This window comes from Egretta garzetta, unplaced genomic scaffold (assembly GCF_000687185.1).
Source record: "Egretta garzetta isolate BGI_Z169 unplaced genomic scaffold, ASM68718v1 scaffold997, whole genome shotgun sequence".
Classification (NCBI taxonomy): Eukaryota; Metazoa; Chordata; class Aves; order Pelecaniformes; family Ardeidae; genus Egretta; species Egretta garzetta.
Genome location: NW_009260336.1, coordinates 5,490 through 23,615, shown reverse-complemented (window position 1 = coordinate 23,615; position 18,126 = coordinate 5,490). Strand labels below are relative to the sequence as shown.

General features: G+C 50.2%; 1 protein-coding gene across 4 annotated transcripts; it reads left to right on the top strand.

Moving 5' to 3' along the window:
• Positions 1-6: 6 nt before the first annotated feature.
• On the top strand, positions 7-17,770 carry RAB3IL1 (RAB3A interacting protein like 1). Of its 4 annotated transcripts, none has more exons than XM_035898001.1 (12): positions 7-911; positions 3,226-3,299; positions 3,449-3,683; positions 4,192-4,287; positions 5,804-5,881; positions 6,511-6,726; positions 9,999-10,127; positions 10,241-10,353; positions 11,272-11,295; positions 13,177-13,276; positions 14,195-14,261; positions 14,694-17,770. In XM_035898001.1, the coding sequence occupies exons 3-12, from the start codon at positions 3,510-3,512 to the stop codon at positions 14,774-14,776; spliced, it is 1,080 nt and encodes a 359-aa protein (XP_035753894.1). In that variant the 5' UTR covers positions 7-911; positions 3,226-3,299; positions 3,449-3,509; the 3' UTR covers positions 14,777-17,770. The 4 variants fall into 4 exon arrangements, with proteins under 4 accessions (XP_035753894.1, XP_035753893.1, XP_035753892.1 ...); XM_035898000.1 differs by having other exon boundaries at positions 3,177-3,299; XM_035897999.1 differs by lacking the exon at positions 7-911 and having other exon boundaries at positions 918-3,266.
• Positions 17,771-18,126: the final 356 nt, after the last annotated feature.

Sequence of the window (18,126 nt, the reverse complement as noted above, 5' to 3'; positions counted from 1 at the left end):
CCCATCCCCGGCCCCTTCGCAAGGCTGAGGTTTAACCTGGAGAGACCCCGCGGGCCGCCCCCACGGGAAATAACCCTGGCGGAACAGCAGGGCAGGAAGCGTGCGGGACCCGCTGGAAAAAGTGCGGATCCTGCACATTTTTTTTTTGCTTTTTCTACAGAATCCGACTTTAGAAGGCTGTGGGCTGTTGGTTTCGGGGTGTGGGGTTGGTTTTTTTTTTTTTGGTTTTTTTTTTCCTTGTGTCGCTGTGGGACCTTTAGGATATTTTTCAGAGAGAGCCTCCAGTCAGACCGGCGAGAGCAAGAGAGTGCGAGCGTACGTGGTGGTCCTTTCATCTGAGAACTTGAGAAAGAAACAACTTTTTTTTTGTTTTTTCTTCCTGTTAGGTATGAGTTAGATTGGCTGCCTCAGTAGTTTAGTGGACTGTTGAAATGTCCCTTTTCCTTGCTGCTACTGCTTTTTTGGTTTTTTTTTTTTTTGCTTGGTTTTGAATCTAGCTTTTCCTCTATACTCTGTTTTTGGGTTTATTTTCCTTCTGATCACAGAAGCTGGAGGTGCCCAGACTGGCTGGGGCCCTTCTGGTGTGTTTCCTCTCTAATGCAGGAGAAGCCAGAGAGCTGTGTTCTCTGCAATTTACCCTGTCTAATCTCAAAAGTCCGCAGCAGAGAGGGCTTCCACTGTGCCACCTGAGGAATGGGGTTTTGAACAGGCCTCTGTTTCGCGTGCTTCCCCTGCTCCGTGGCAGAGAACCTGCCCTCATCTCTGGGATGAATCGGTCTCATTAGGTCACCACCTTCCTCTGATGGATTGAATTCCTTCCTTTGGGTCATTCTCTTGCTCGATCCCTCCCTTTCCTTTGTGTTTGGAGCCTTTGGAGACCTCCTCATCCCATTAGCAATATCACTGTTTAGGTAAGTATCTGTGTTAGCTAATCTTGACCTTTCTAAACCATTTTATTTTTTTCTGTGCAGTTCTGCCTTTCTTCTGATTAACCAAATGTGCCAGCAGAGCAGCCTAACTGCATGGAGCAGGCACCGCACGCTCTGGACACCACGTAGTTTGCACTTGTGCGCTCTCTCGCACCTCAAACTGTAGATACCTGCCCAATCTGGGAGTTCCCGTTGGTCGTGGCTCGCTCAGCCAGGCGTGTCCCTCTGTGTTTGTGCTTTTTATCAAGCAGTCCCAGCATGCTGAATAGCTCAAGATGAGTTATCTTTGCTTGGAGGCACCATCTGTCCTTTTTCCTCTGGCCAAACTGAATTTTATTTTCTTGCCCTTTCCCTAAGGCACCCTTTTATGTTATTTTTCCACGCTCCCAAATGTAGTGGTATCACCAGGATGAGCCTCCTTCCCTAGATCTTCCCAGTGAATGTTCGGTAAAAGCAGGTGAAGTCAATGAGACACAAGTTAGTTTCTGTCCTTTCCTACCTTCTTAGCACTGCTGTGTGACCATCCTTCTGGTGCCTTCACTTGTTCTTGCTCAACAGAGAGGTCAACAGAGTCTATGATCCCTACTGCACGTCCCTCTCCCCGAGTTCTGTAGTCAAAATGCTGTCCAGTTGGCGTGGCGTGGCAGCAAGGATGATCCTGTGCTCTTCATCTTCCAAGGATTCAGAGAGTTTTCCATGGGTGCTGTTCTGTGGTACCTGAGCTGAATCAGCCGCTAGCTGCTGCTGCTTTCCCTCTTTGGAAGATGACTGTGGACAACTCGTGCTCATGGACAGCTTGAGGGGGACAGAAAGGGTGCAATTTGAGTAGAAAAGGTGGTAGCACCACGCTGTTGCCAGGTGGCATAGCCTAGGAGAAAAAGGCCTGTCGGTGGTTGAGCCTCATGGTTTGACTGCCTTTTGCGTTTGGGTGAGGTGAGGGAGAACAAGGCTCTTCTGAGCTGCCCGTGGCTGAGAAGATCAGCCCAGCCTGCGCTCTGTCGTGCCGTACAGGGCTGGAGTCGGACTGAGGGTTTGTGGCCTGGGAGGAATACAGGAGGTAGGGCAAATTCGGGGAGGAAAATACAGAGATTGGGAAAAGGGAAGAACAGAAAGTGAACCTAACCAAAAGATGGCGATAGCTTCTCTGCAGGAGAAGGTAGTGGGGAAGAAGCAGTAGCCAGAAGGAGTGTGCAGAACCAGAAGGAGTGTGCAGGAGGAAGGATCGGTGCTGTGCGTGGAAGAGGATAGCACCGCAGCTCAGCGAAGGCTGGCGACCCAGAGATAACTGGTTAATCCGGAGTGCGGTCTGTGCGTCCTGCTGAGCGGCTGGACATGATAGAAGGCTCCCACGTGGGCAAGGCCTGATCGTGCTCCCGCTGACTTCAAATGGCAAGCGACCACGTGAGGACAGCTCAGTGCCTGAAGCAGGGGTGATGCCCGTGCTCTCGGCAGCGCTAATGATGGCAGTGCCCTGTCCTGCAGGCACTCAAGCCTACGTTTTCCTCTCACAAGATGCCAGCGGCTGCAAAGCCTACTAAATCCCTCAGCCTCTTCCAGTGTCTCTGTCAGTCTTTCACAGTTGAGAAAGTTCTACTGAGCCACTGGGGAATGGTGTCCTGGGTGACTCTTCTGGTTTCCTCTATTACATCTTCACTTGGCAGCCATCAAAACTAAGAAATAGGGCTTCGTCTGGGCTCAGTGGGAATACAGTGTTTTAGACAGCTCTGTCCTTGGGTTTTGGTGGGAAACCAGTAGGTTAAAAATGCATTTTCTCCTCTGAAATAGGGGTGGGGGGGGGAGAGGAAGGCTGGGTTTGCAGTGGAGGGGATTAGGGCCTGTGTATTGCTAGGGAATGAGAGCGCTGTGCTGTCTTTTTCTTGCTACTCCCCTTCAGTTGGGGAAGCAGTGTCTCCAAACTTAGGTTTACCGGAGTCCTGAACAAGCCAGCTGCAGTCTGTTTCTCTGAGAGCAGGCGAGAAGGGGATGCCTGGAGCAGCTGTCTTTAGTTCTCCTGCTTTATCCCAAGTTAGTAGTATCTGGGACATGCTGGTGGAGAAGGCAAAACCAGGAGTTACGAATAGCTTTGCTTTGCCTACTAAGTTTTGTGTGTCCAGAACTAGCTAACTGGGGGAGTACTCACAGTTGAGTAACCGGCCCTTCTTAAAAGGGCATCTCAAACTAGGCTTGGTGTGATTCTTAAAGATCCCAGGGTAGGAATGGTGATTTCCCCTAAAACCTTTATTTTAGACCCTCGTCTCCTCTTCTGTTGCTGACCTGGAAACAATCCATGTCACAGGGGTGAAGCACTTCGACAGGGAGGCAATGCCTGCATGCGGGGTAAAGGAACTGCTGCTGCTGGGCACAAAGCAGGTCCTCTAAGCCAATCCTTCATAGACCATCACCCTCCCAGCCTCCTTCCAGTGTGCCTGTGGGAGGTTGGAGGTGGATGTGTTGTCAGTGTTAAGAGGAAGGCTGTGAATTGCCCCCGTATAAAGTTTCATTGTGCTGGTACCTTACAGCCAGGCCAATTTTGAGGAAGACAGCCAGAAGCAACCAGCTGTGGGACACTGGAAGCCACTAATGCCATCCAAAGGCAGCAAGGAGGAGCCAGAGACTGGATGCCAGGATGCTGGAGGTGTGGATGAGACCCAGTCCACTGAGCAGCTCAACGTGTCACGTCTACGCAGCTCTTCAGTGGAGATCCGTGAAAAGGGGTCTGAATTCCTGAAGGAAGAGCTGCACAAAGCACAAAAGGTAAGGCCCAGAGTCTGTGAGAACACTTGAGGATGGCGGCACAGATTTGAGCAGTGGGCGTTTTCCTAGAGGTGGTGCTGGGGGGAGCAGGGTCTGAATGTGGCTGTGTCGCAGCCTGGAGCAGGCAGAAGAGGGAAGAGATTGAGCTGAGGTGGCCATAAAGCGCTTTGGCACATCAGTTGCTAGGTTGACCCAAAACCTCCATGCCAGTATCCAAATTAGTCCTGCAAACCTGCTGCAGAAAGCAGCTTCAGGCAGGCAGTGCTTACCATGGAGCCTCCCTGCTAATGGCAAGTGAGCGATTTCAGCCTGAAAAGCCTGCTGCAGCCTATGGAGGGATGCCTTTGGTGACAGGGAGCGCGGTACAGAGTTTAGCGATGGGTGTCTTGGGCTGGGGGTCCATGCCATGGTGGGGAGGAAGGGTTGTGATTGACAGGTGGGGGCCAGCAGGCATCAGTACTACTGGGGCCTGCTATGGGCTCACGCGTCCCTCTCCATTCCCCCACAGGAGCTGAAGCTGAAGGACAAAGAATGTGAGCGATTGTCAAAAGTCAGAGAACAACTGGAGCAGGAACTAGAAGAATTAACAGCTAGCCTGTTTGAGGTACCAGCCTCTTCCTTTTCCCATAATTTCTTAAGCAAAGCTTACATTCAACTCCTTTAAGACAGGCTTTCCCTGAACTTCCAGCCATCACCTCCCACAGTTTCCTCCTTTCCCCTGCTGTTCTTTCCCACTTGGAGAAGCAGAGCTGGGCAGGGCTGCAGGCAGAGCCTCAGAGCAGGGGCTTGTACCTGCTCCTGGGGGGGCGTTTGCATGCACTTCCTTCCCCTTCTAGCAGCTGTGGGGTGGCATAAAGAGCGCAGGAGTTGTGGGGATGCCTGTAGCTGGAGCTAAGCACAGCTCCCTGTCCCTCTTCTGTGCCTGCTCTGTAGTCTGGGCAGCAGCTGCTGTGTAATAGAGATGATTCCCTGGCTTGTGTCAGCCCTTGCTTGGGGCGGGAAGAAGCTGGATGTCCTCATATACTCTGTTCCAGGGAGCGCTCACAAGGCCTGTTGGTTGTTTTTTCTGTAATGTGATTCTTGCCAAGCTCTATCCTGGCAAAATCCCATTTACCAGCAGCTTTAATGTCTGGATCTGATTGGGCAGTGAGGAAAGCCAGAGGCCATCTGTACCTCTGAAGCATAGGCTGATGCTGAGTGTGAGGGCCAAGAGAGCATCCCCCTCCTGGAGATTTGGCTGCCTGGGCTCAGGGCAAACTTAGAGGTAATGCAGCTGAGTGCTGTCCCCTTCCTTTGGTGGCTTTGGACAGACTGCTTCCAGACAGTGCTGTGGGGAGGCCCTAGCTGGGACTCATGCTGCTCCTCTCTTTTAAGCTAGCTTAAAAGCCTTTACCATTTGGCCCCCACCTGAGCTACAGCTCCTGCTGTGTTGCAGCCATGCCTAGAGCAGTGAGGGCTGGCCGCTCCGCAAGGGAAGTGGGAGCAAAGTGCAATAAACAAGTCAGGCAAGAGCAGTGATCTCACCAGCGAGGAGCCAAGATGTGGAGCAGCAAGCCTGGATCAGGATCTGTGCCACAGACAGCAGTCGGGGGCAGAAAACAGTCCAGTGATCAACCAGCAAGTCTGCAGTGACAACGTGGGCTTGAGGCCAAGTCAGGAGGCCAAGCTAGAGAGTCTGAGTCAAGGTCAGAGTTGCAGGGGTGTCGGACTGGGTGGGCGCAGGCACAGCTGTGATGTAGCACAGGTGGGTGCTAATGTTAAAGCCTCAGCTTTAAAGCAATTCCCAAGGGCAAGGAGGGGCAAGGCCCGTGCTTCTAGCTTTCGCAGCAGCCCGTATCAGTGAAAGAGATGACCTTGGACTTGGCCAGCTAAACTCTAATTTAACCAACTGCGCTCCTAGAAGGGGGATGCACTCTGGGCTCTGGCAGCAAGAGCCTTCTCTGGGAAATTCTGGGGGAAGGCTCTTCACAGCTGACGGAGTAAAAACCCTTGGATGTGGCAGAGATGTCTGTCCCCCTGCTTGCATGCCCAGAGCACGCAGTACAGCAGACCTTTGGCCTGCCCTGGTGACTTTGTGACTTGGGGCTGCAAGAGGCAGACTAAAATTCTCTCTGGTCCAGGAAGCGCACAAGATGGTGAGAGAAGCAAACACTAAACAGGCGGCGTCAGAGAAACAGCTGAGGGAGGCACGGGGGAAGGTGAGAAATGCACATTCTGTGACTTGATCTTTGTGCTAGGTTGGTGCCATCCCTGCCCTGCCTGGCCATGGTGCTGTTTGCTGGCTGGAGCAGAGCAAATTGCTGGCAGCTTGGTCTCTCTGAGATGCTGCACTGCTCTGTTCCCTCTCCAGCAGACACTCGGTGAAGGGGAAAAGGCATCCTTGCAGTCTGCTGCTGATCCAGCTCCCCTTTGAGAAATGGATGCCAGGGGAACCACAGAGAAGTAATATGCCGTTTAATTGCCACAGCTGTGGGGATGGATAGAGCAGGGAGCTGGGGAGTTGGAATTGCCTGACAAGGCTGCATCACAGGACTGCTCAACTGGTTCCTTCTTGAGGAGAGAGAAGTGTCTTCTGGGTTACTGGGTCTAAAAAGAGCCTGGGGCAAAATGTGCTCAGGCTGAGGAGCAGAGGGATGGGTTCCCGAATTCCCTGCTGTTTAGCCCTGTTTAAAATTCTGGGTGATGGTGGGCATTTGGGAGAGTGGGGAGAAGGCTTCATGATTCAGCTTGTAGCTGCTTCCCTGTGGCTTTAGTGTTTGGTGGGGTGCAGCAAGCTCGAGCTCAGAAGGTGCTGAAGGTGCTGTTGACTCTTGCCTTGTCTCTTCAGATCGACATGCTGCAGGCAGAGGTAACAGCTCTGAAGACACTGGTGATCACATCCACGCCTTCCTCTCCAAATCGGGAGCTGCACCCTCAGCTCCAGAGCCCTTCTAAAGCTGTCTTCAGGAAGGGCCATGGGCGAAACAAAAGCACCAGCAGCGCGATGGTCTCAGCTGCCAGCCAGAACGTGGCTCCAGAGCCAGTCAGTCATGAGTGCAAAGAGGTGGGTGAGGGCTGCTCACTGCGCTCAGGGAGCTGTGCGGCTTCTGGCTTGGGCTTCCTGGAGAGCTCTGTGGTTTCAGTGTTGGGGAGAAGCTGTTTGTGCAGGAACGTGGCTTGTTCCCTAAATTTGTGCTGAGGTAGGCTCTGGAGGGTTTCCATCTGTGGTGATTTCCTCTTCTGGGAAGCGTGGTTGAAGGCTGTGTCAGGACAACTGCTAGAGGAAACCGTTGAGGGGATCCCTGGAGGGCATGGACAGACCCAGGAGTTACCAGTGCTGAGAGTGGATATATTGGGAGCTGCTGAGCAGAAGCCAGTTGTTTGCTGCGTCTTGGCAGCCGAGTCCACTACCTGTTCTGGTGTGATTTGCTCTCTACCTAGTTCGGCTTGGGCACCAGGATGCCTCCATCAACTTGTAGTCTCTGTCACTTGTTCTGTATTCTTGGGCATCATCTATTCTTCCACTTCTTTGCAGAGCATTTATTTAATGAGTTATATTTAATGCCTTCATCACTGGAAGGAACTGGGCAGAGAAGCATACAAAGCATTTGTGAATATCTTTCAAACAAACCCTGTTTAATTCCCTTTGGTGATCCTTTGATGGTTCCCTGCCTGCTGTGACCGTGGGTGTAAGTAATGCTTCTTCCTGCTAGCAGGATCTTTCCAGCTGGGGGCTTTCCACTAGCCAGATGTGTACACAGCTGTCCTGGGGAGGAAAAAGGAGGCAGCCTATGGCACTTGGTCAGGAAGAATGAAAATGAGTGAGAATGTGGTGGGGGAATATGTCTCCCTAGTGATTTCTTGGGAGCTGCGGCCTCTGTCGTGAAGAATTGTTGAGGGACCTGGTCACTTGGCTTATGTGAGAATGTATGCAGAAGGGCCACTTGTGAAATTAATACCCTCATCGAACAGGACTGTGCTGGCAACGCTGGTAACGCCTGCTTTTGGCAGTGGATTCAATGAATGTGCCTTGTCAGCTTCTGCGCAGTGCTCTTGTTGCTAGAGTTCAGATGAAATGCTTCAGGCGACATTGGCTGTAGCCATTGTCCTGAGACAGCAACAGCCACGAGGCTATGAGGATCTTTACTGCTGTTCACAGGCAGGGAGGAGCAAAGGCTATGTCAGAAAGAAAGCCAAAGGAAAAAATCAGTTCAGTAACTGTGAAGGCCTGATGCACTGGTTCCTCTTGGTCAAGCAGGGAACAGTTTAGATACGCTGCAAGTTGGAGTCCAATGCAGTCAGCTAGAAGCTGCTTCGAGGGCCAGGAAGAAAAAGGTTTTAATTTTTTGAAGGTCCTGTGACCTCTCCCAATGCTAACCATTCCTCCAGTCGGAACAGAGGAGCTCCAAATGGAGAGCCCAGCTCAGTGAACCACTGATGACCCTGTAGAAGTTGCCCTCTGCCTACAGTAAGCAGAGATATTTTGCTTACTGGGTAGCTCATTTTGCTGTTCTTGGCTCAGTCTCCGCAAAGCTCGTGTTGACGATCTTTAGAGAAAAGCTAGCTCTTGGAAGTGACTTGCTTGTTAAAGATTTGGACCTGTGACTTCCTTATGTGGGCAACTTCCACATGGTGCAGGTATCCTGGGGCTTAAAATCCCAGGGCTACTGCTTCCAAAGTGACTGATAATTTTATATATCATGGGTGGGGTAGTTTTTTGTTAATTTGATGATTTCTGTCTCTCAGATTCCTTGGTGGCCTATGCAAGAGGTGGTAAAAGGGAACCTGGCATTCAGGGAGTTGGTGCTTGGTGCTCTATGGAAAAAACATGCCCGGAAGGGAGGACTCGAGCCTTTCTTTGTATCTTCTGTTTTGTCTCATGTTTCCTTTCTTGCTTGTCTCTCTAAACCTTTTTCTTCACTCTCTGTCTTTTCCTCTGCCCTCAAAGTCTGGGTTACCCGCTCTCCTCTCTCTGCTCCTTTGTATCATCCCTGGGAAGGCTATCCACATCACCTATGAACCAGGCTGGCAGGCTTTGGGGGCAGATGCTTCCTCATCCTTGCGGCAGGTAACCTTTCTGGACAGCGTTGGGGAGGGCTGGGACCCATCTGCCTCACGTTTCCAGCCTTCCAGTTCCCGCTTCCTTTTATGCTAACCTCCTTTATTTTTTTTTTTTTTTTTTGCCTTGTTTTCCTGTTTTTTTTCTCAATTTGTTTTTCCATCTTGTGGCTCTGAAGCTGTCTCCTGGTACCAGGTGAACAGTCTCTCTAGCACAGAGCGAGTGTGCTAGAACCCAGACCCTTTCCAGCTTTGTTCACTCATGTTCTTTGTGTTGCTCAGCAGGGTTTCTTTAGTTTTTGGTTTGTTTTTTTTTTCCTGTCAGCAGCTTTAACAGGATTTGCTGGCCTTTTAAGGAGATGCCCTGACAGTCAGGTTGGTGGTTCTGCTAATGATCCATCTGGGGTTTAAGTGTCAGGTCCCAGAGCGTCTTCAGGACTGAAGTTTTTTCAGCCAGACAGAGATGGAGGGAGCAACCTTCCTGCTGCCTCAGGGGGTGGGAGCAAGCTCTGTCCTGGGTCCCTTTCTGCTGAGCAGTGATAATGGTTGTGGGCCACCTGTAAAAGGCAGTGAGCAGACATTAGAATGGGGAAAGCTGCTCCTCCTCTTTGAGCTCCCTTTGAGAGACCTTTCCTACAGCCAGCTTGCCTCTGCAAGCCCGTGTGGCTGCCCAGCGTTCCTATCACTTCTGTGACTCCCCAGACAGCAGAGTTCTGGGCTTGGAGTGGCCTTTAAAGGGCTGGCATACCCTGTGAGCTCGTAATTGGGCTCGCTGAATGTAGTCCTGCTGGTGGCTGTTTATTAGTAAGCTTTTCCCAATTCATCCTTTTCTGTAGCAATCCTTTCCTTGCGGAAGGGTTCTGCCTCCTGTGTCCTGGGTGCCATTGCCACCGTGCTTTGCCATTCAGCTGCTCTCATCATTCCTGCCATGGGCTGAGTGGGCACTTGGTCTGTTCGGTGGTTGTGTCATGGCTTTCCTGCAGCAGAGGTGCTGCCCTGTCCTGGAGGAAGATGGGATAGAGGTGCCTGCATGTTTCTGGTAGAATAAGCCCAGTATGGCTGCGTCATTCTGGCATAGAACTGCTAATGGGTGGGAGGGGAAAGATCCTTGGAGCGAGCCAGCTTCCCTCAGTCACTTCTGTGCTGTCTGAACCTTTCTAGATGCCAAAGCAGATGTTCGTAATTAGGTTACCTGCATAGGAACAGATACCTTCTGATATGGTTTCTCTCCCTCTGCTCACCTTCTGTCTTCCCACTGCTCTTGGGCACTTGCTGCAGGTCGACTCCATTTTATTTGCTGAGTTCCAGGCCTGGAAGGAATCTCCAACTTTGGATAAATCCTGCTCCTTCCTGGACAGAATTTATCGAGAAGATGTAGGACCTTGTCTGGACTTCACTAAGCAGGAGGTGAGTGCTGGAAAAGGAGGACAAAACCTGCGCAGTCTGGCAGCACGAAAGTTGCACCTTTATGGAGGTGACCTTTGCACGTTCATATCTGAACTAATTCCTCTTTGCTGCAGCTGTCGGAGCTGGTGCGAGTGGCTGTGGAGCAGAATACGCTCACCATTGAGCCGGTCGCTTCCCAGACACTGCCTGTGATGAAGGTGTCGGCAGAAGAGTGCAGTGGGCCAAAGTAAGGAACTGTGCTTGTGCTCGCTTGTCCTCTCTTTGCTACTGGTCTTTTGGTACCATCTAGTGGAGTTTGGCCGAGCCTTCCTCAGTCAGTTGGGTTGAACAGTTCAAAGGGCTCAGCTGAACGTTCTCCTAGCCTGTGAACAGTGGTAGTTCAGCTCAACTCTTTCCGTGAGAGGGGGAATTAGCTCAGCTAAGCTGATGTACTGTAGTTGACTGATTTGGGGGCTGACCTAGTGATGTGTCCTTGGCTCAGGAGAGGTTTTGTTTTGTGGTTTTTTTTTTTTTCCTCCTTAAGGTAGCAACTTGTTTAATGTTCTCTGAAGGTGTGTTTGTGCATAGCCTAGGGTGAAAGGATTAAGTCAGAGCTGCGTTATCTCACGTTCTTGCATCTTGTGGGGGTTGAGCTCACCTTGCACTCCTGACCTTGCTGGTGCACCAGGTGGGTTTGAGTCTAGGTCAGAAGAGATCTCCTCTTGCTGCATATCATCTTCCCTGCCTGATACTGTCATCTTACCATCAGAATTGGGGCTATGGCTGCTCCAGAGCTTGCATGACCATATCTGATGTGACAGACAACTGGAGATTGCCTCGAAGAAGAGGAGCACTGGCAGGAGTGACATGATATTCCAGATGAAGATAGGGGATTTTATTTTGCTATTGAAGTTCAGTCAGGGCTCTCTTTGTTTTTCCCTCCCTTACCCTCAAGCAGAGCATTTTCTAAGCAAAGGTGTTCCTGTAACAGCAAATGCTGCTCGCGTGCAGGTTTCCTACCACTCTCTTCTGTGTTTTCTGCCGCTTCTAGGCAAGTTGTTCCATGAGTATGTGTCAGGTCTCTTCCAAGAACAACCCATCCTGTGTTTATCCTTATTGGTTTCCTTTTGAATTTTTTTTTTTTTTTTTTTTTGTGTCTTCACAGTGGGTTCCGGTCACAAATTGTAACGTAAGTCAAGTGTTTATTTTTTAGTCAGCGATCAAAGATCTCTAATCCATTAACAAGGTACTAACTTAGTGCAATTTAACAGCTTTGAGGCTAGAGCTGAACTAAGCTAATATTCTAACTCTGTTTAATTCCCACCCAGGCAGGGTGGTAAAGAATCTTGCTGCTGGCAATAAAGGACCCAAAAGGAATTTGTTCCCCTTTGTTTCCCAGATGCAAAACACTGATTTTTATGGCAACTTTGAACATGCTGTGGACCAGAAAGCCCAAGCTGGGACCTACCAGACCTACTTGTCTATACCCTACCGTACAGACCTCAGGGCAACAGTTAGAGGAATCCGGACAGGCGAGGACTGAGTTGGCCACTATGTGACGTTGTCTGTAAGCGTCAGAGCAACATGCTGGCCAGGAAGTGCTGAGCACAAGTGGCTTTCATGATGGCATGTCCAGCAAAGCACCCTGGGTGTGTAGAGTGCTGAAGGGCAGGTTGTCCAAATGCTGTGGTTTAGATTACTTCTAGATACAGTTGTGATAGCTGGGGTTATGCCATGCCAAGTGGTATCAACCAAGCCATGAGTGACCAGCAGGAGATTCTGGTTTTTTTTTTTTTTTCCAGTGCACTGGAGTGCTCTAATTTAGGACCTCTTAAAGGTATCTCTTTTACAAAGGTATCGGGCATCCTGCACCTTCTGAGGATTTGATCCCTGTAAGTTGTGTTAATATTTGGGCAACGATTACTTCTCATTGTATCTGAACGCTTACAGCCCACGCTTCTACTCTTAGCTAATATTTGCCTTGATAGTAGTGGAAAGCAAGCAGAGAGACGTGCTCAGAAGCTCTCTGAAACCTCTGCTTCCATGTGTTGTCATCTTCCATGGCCCACAGCGCAATTTTTTGCAGCTTGGGAGTGACATCCCTCTTCCCACCATGCAGGCACTGAGTCTCCAGGGAATGTGGTGGTGACTGTGCAGCAGAAAATTCTGCTTTGCCGCTTTAAGTGGTGGTGATGGAAGGGCAACTGGCTGGTGCTGGGAACCATTTGTCTTGCAAATAATGGAAGGAAATGGCAAGAAAACAGAGGTGTGCTGCACCCTTGATGATTACGTCTTTTGGTGGTATCCCTGTGAGCTGAGCTGTCTTGAAAAGACCATTTTCTTCACTCTGTCTGAAATCTCCCTGCAATTGTGAAGCCAAGCGTCTTCCCTGTCTGCACAAGAAGGGCTTGGCTTGTTCTTAGGAAGTGCAAGCCTTATCCAAAGCTGCCTGAAGTCAGTACAAAGTCACTCCATGTGGCATCAAGTTCAGTAGCTTCGAATCAGTCACAGATTAATTAATAGGAGCCTAGCATAAAGGCTGCGGTGTGACTTGTTTTGAGTTCTCAGCATGAGTAAATTCTGCTCAAATGCTGGATTTACCTGTTTTGAGACCAGGTTTGGTCCCCAGCCAGCATGTTTGCATTCCTTCAGGAAAGCTGATACACCTGAGTAGAGCTCCTTCAGCAAAAAGCTTGCCTGGAACATGGGGGAGACACGCGGAGACCAGATGACATTTGTTATGTTCTGCTCCAGCCTCACCTCTTTAATATTTTTCTGTGGTTTTGTCTTGGGCTGTCTGCCAGGGAAAGGGCACAGCCTTGGTTTGCTTGGGCATGGCTCCAGATATTTAGCCTAAGGTCTCCTAAACTTGCCATTTATGGAATCTTTCAAGGAGAAAAAGGCTCGTATCAGCCAAGTTTTTTGCTTCTTCGTGCTGAACTGACAGAGCATCTGGCTTCTGAGCTCCCACTTCCATCTCTTGGGGATAGTCCTGAGGTTGTGGAGTTGCCGTGCTCTGCTGTGCCACCAGATTGCTGAAGGCTGAACTATTTTTTTTCTTTGTCTGCAGGAAATGTGCTCTGAGTGGCCTCCCCAGGACCTGCAAGCACCGCATCATGCTGGGGGATTCTGGAAATTACTTCTACATTTCACCATCCTGCAGGGCCAGGGTAAGTCTTCCACCAATTGTTCCAAGCTCCGAGATGGAGGAGCTCTTGGATCAGCCCTCAAACTGAGAGAGACCTGCGGGGCTTGAGTTTGTTCCTGAAGACGAGGTGGCTCTTGGTTGATGACTAAGGTGGAGGTCTCTAGCCCTGCCTCATGCTCCGGTGCTCTGCCTTATGTTCCTTCAGGCAACCTGTCTTCAATGTGTTTGCTTTCCCTGGTTTGATTCAGTACAGGGCTTTGATTGTTTTGCTTTATTATTATTTATTAATTCTCCTTTGTAAAACACAGTAATTTTCTGCTCTTTAAATGCTGGCTCTTGTACTGTTCCAGTACAGATCAGTGACTCAAATGGTCATGAGAACAAGCTGTCCTTTCTTTGAAGGGGAGAAGGTGAATGATTTATTAATGTTCCTGTTGGGGCTGTGATTCAGTGGAGCATTTTAGAAGTTTATTCTTTCCTGAGTTGCGTATCAGAAGAGCTGGTCCTGCAACATGTGACTATTTCTGAGACAAAAAGTTGGTTTTGTGCATGGACTTGACTAATTTTTGTCACTTGCACCGAAGTACCCTAATGTGCCATGAACACCCTTACCTCCCTGCACACATGCTTTCTGCACAAACCTCTAACTCCAAAGATTTTCATTCAGTCAGAGAACAGTGCTCTTTGAGGGCAGATCATGGGCTTCGCCACCGCATTAAGTAGTGATTATTTGTGTCTCAAATCTACAGTTGATTGGACTTCTTCCACGGTGTGTCTCATGGGTGGTGTAATATCTTGGGATGGGATTACAGATGCCCAGAATTTTATTTTATTTTTTTCTCAACCAGCTTTCTTCCTATCTCTTTCCATCTGGTTGTATGTGGTACTACTTAGTAGCTCATTTTTATTTTTTTTTTCGGTTTTCTTCTCTCTCCCTCAGATCACAGCGGTGTGCAACTTTTTCACATACATTCGCTATATCCAGCAGGGCTTGGTGAGGCAGGATGGTAAGAGGGGGTAGAAGCTGCCTGCGGTGGGGGTGGCTTCTGTGGGCCATTGGGAGGAATTAAGAGGTCCTATTCAGTGTGACAGGGGTGGGGCCAGCTTGGGGTATCCTGAACTCCCCGTGTCTTTGAGAAACAGTTAAATGGCAAAAGAAAGGCATGAGCGGGAGGCATAGATGTGCCTGTTCCTTGCTCATCAGCTTGTTGGGAGCTTTGCCGTAGGGTGGAGCTGGTAGGGGGTGACCTGAGGGGCCTGTCCTGCTGGACTGTCTGGCACATCTGCTTCCCTCCCTTTGGGGGTGAGCCTGGCTGGGCTGCACCGAGAGCACGGCATAACATGAGGTGGTGTCCAACTGTGCCTTGTTTACTGATTTATTTATATTTTTTTTTTATGTTTTTCTCCCTTCTCTTCCCCACACCCATTTTGTTTTGCAGTGGAGCTGATGTACTGGGAGGTCATGCGGCTCCGGAGGGAGATGTCTCTGGCCAAACTTGGGTTTTATCCCAGTGAGATTTAAGCAGAGCATGGAAGGAAACTGCTGCTGTATGAACGGTTTGTCAAACACAGTCTGCCAAACAGATGAAAGCAGTGCCTCTCCTGCAGCGAGCCTTACGCCCTCCCCACCGTCCCTCTGCCTGAAGCTGATCAAGGAGCAAGAAGCACAAGTTCCACCTTCAGCTGTCCCACTTCTCCAACTGTGACTGGAACGCAGCTGCCAAGCTACTGCCTCAGAGCTGGGCTGGCCCTGGCTGCTCTGGGGTGGCCGTCTACAGACTGTCCTCTTTGGAGTCTCCTATATGCAGTGTATATCCATGTTTGGTTTTTTTTTTTTTTTTTTTTAAACTTTTGTTTTTATATGCAGTCTGCTTTGGCATATTCTGAGGCCAGCCCTGTGCAAGGCAGGAGACCTGGACCTTCTTTGTAAGCAAGCCTTTCAGGACAGATGCTGGCTGTCTGTCCATCTGTTCCACTCATTCTTTGGGGTGGAGGGTGCCATACACCTAGGTCCTGCTGACCGCTTACTTCCCTAACGGCCCTGTAAATGCCAGCAGCACGTAATAATCGTCTGGAGAGCCATGAACAGCCTGTTTCCAAGTCCTTCCTTGCTCCTTTTAAAGGAGCCTGCAAGAGAAGCCTTCTGCCAGCTGCATCACAAAGAGGGATTTGTGCTTGCGATTTGGCACTGGGAAATCCAGGCCGGGGGAACAGCCGGAGCGGAGGCCAGAGCTGTGCACCTGGGGCCTTCGGCAGAAGAAAGCGAGCAGGGAAACTGCATAACTCACAGCTGGCTGCAGCTTGGCTGCAGTCTGCAGGATGTTTTCTCCTGGTCTAGAGAATCTGCTGCACTTGTCACAGGCAGATGCAGAGCTTGACAAGCGGTGCCCTGTGACAGTCCTTGGTGCAAAAGTCCCCCACGGTGCTCTTAGGTACAAACCTCAGCCCTGGACAGATGCCTTTGAGCTGTTCCTGCTCTCAGGGTAGCTTTGGGCAGTACTGGCCCTACTGTTTAGGTAGAAACCATGGTCCCAGGCTGGGTTTTTATGTCTCCAGAAGGAGCACGCCCAGGCTGAGTACAGTCTTGAGGCCCCAAGATTTCCTCCCCAGTATTGCATCACACCTAGAGATGCACGTCCACTGGGAAACCTGGCTGCTTCTGGGCTGCCATCCCCGGTGAGGAGATCTGAGACATCTTTGTGTGCATGAGGGATGTGGCCGCAGTTCCTGTATGCCTTTGAATGTGCTGGGAAGGATGTCACTAAAGCTCTTGTGGCGCAGAGGCACTCTATAGCTTGAGCTCAGGCCCGGGTTTGTCTGCACAGAACTGTGTTAAAGCCATGACAGTGTTTTGTAGCCAATTTAGCCTTCTTTTTCAGTGACTCTGGAATTGGCTCAGCCACCACCCACCCTGGGGGTTTCATCTCACGTGGCATTTCTGCACTCTTGACTGGCATGTCACCCTGTCCCTCTGCCATCATCGTAACTCCTATTTTAGCAGGTTGGTGCCCAGAACTGGATCACCATCCTCAGCTCTGTTAAGTTTCATCCTCTCCTGAGAGATGCTACAGGAGGAACTCTCTATCTTCAGTGGAAGAAAACTAACTGAGCTGCTATGTTTTTGTCCAGGGGAGGGAGGAACAGACGGGTTTGGTTCGGAACCTAATCCAAGGACAGCTTCACAGCAGGTCTGAGAAAACCTTCCTGTAGAAGACCCCCATGGGCAGAAGCTTTCCTGTCACCGAGCATGCTCGCACTATGCTGCCGACTTGCTCCTCAGGTGACTCCTTTCCTTATAGCTATACTGGCATCTGGTATTGTTTGCTAAGGCTTAGTAGCCCTGTGAAACTTGGGTTGTCATCCCCAGAGCTGGGAGAACACATTCTTGACAATACATCCTTGCTTTGAATCCCCCTCCTTCAGCTCAGGACGGGCTGACCTCCAAGTCCAAGTTGTAACACCCCAGTTCTTGCTTTTGCTTCCCACAGCTGAGTGCCCCAGCTCATGCTGCTCACCCTAGCTAGAGGAGTGCGGACATCTGCTGCTCGTCACCAAAGGAATATGTTTCAAATGTGGAGTAAAAGCCTGGAAAATAAATCTCTGGGCAAGAGTCTGGCTGGGTCTTGAGCTAATGCTAAACCTGCATCTCTTTAGGTGGTGTCAGCAGACTTGTGGCAATTTGACGTCAGCTTTTCTAGAGGACGATGTAGAAATGTCTTTTCCCAGATGCAGATTTCAGCTCAGATAAATTCTATCCCTGGCAGTTTCTCCTGTCTGTTCCCCCTGACCTTTTGATCTCTACATGTCATCCTGTGCCATGAGCTGCTAGGTTGCACACCAGTTGTGGCTGCACTGCAGCACTGGGGATGAGATGATCTCTCTATGTAGGAGATGTTTTGATTTGTGGGATTTTTTTATTTTTTTTTCCCCCAGTGTCACTTTGTAAAGCACTTTGAGATGAAAGGAATTGGAGAAATGCATTGTATAAGGTTGTCTTGCATTTAAAACAAAGCAGAGAGAACAATTTGTAAGTTAATATGAAGTTACTCCGTTAACAGCGGGATGGTTGCACCCTGCTCTTTAACAAAGGAAAATAAACATTTGTTATTAACCTCTTGAAAGGTCTGGTTGCAGTTCTAGGGCTGGGTTGGTTGGGGCACGTGTGCAAAGTGAAAACCCAAGTTTGGCTGGCATTGCTTCTTCCTGAGGGACTGGGGTTTTAATGCTTTTCTTCACCAGTCTGCCCCTCCTGTAGCTGGCCGCTCCCTGACTTCACCGGGGGACTAAGTGACAGTGTTTTGGTAGCAAACAGCATCTTTAGCACAGGAATTTCTTGTGACAGGGCAGGCCTGTGTGGTTCTTGCTGAGCAAGGCTGAGGTCTCTTCCAGCTCAGCTGTGGTCTGGCTGAGTTTGCTGGCTTGAAGCGTTGCAGGGGATATGCTGGCCGTCCCAAAGGCTGCTTAATGGAAGGATCTTAGAATCATAGAATCGCTTTGGTTGGAAAAGCCCTTTAAGATCATTGAGTCCAACCTTTAACCTCACCCTGCCATCCCACCACCAAACCCTGGCCCTAAGCACCTCATCTGCCCTTCTTTTAAATACCTCCAGGGATGGGGACTCCACCACCTCCCTGGGTAGCCCATTCCAGAGCCTGCCCTGGCGCAGCTTCAGACCGTTCCCCCTCGTCCCATCGCTCGTTATCAGGGAGAAGAGGCCGACCCCCACCTCACTACAGCCTCCTCTCAGTCAGTTGTAGAGGGCAATGAGGGCTCCTGGGGCAGGGTTATGGCCACACCGGGCAGGGTATGACCACCCGGGGCAGGGGTACGGCCACCTGAGCAGGTTTAAGTCCACCTGGGGTGAGGTTAAAG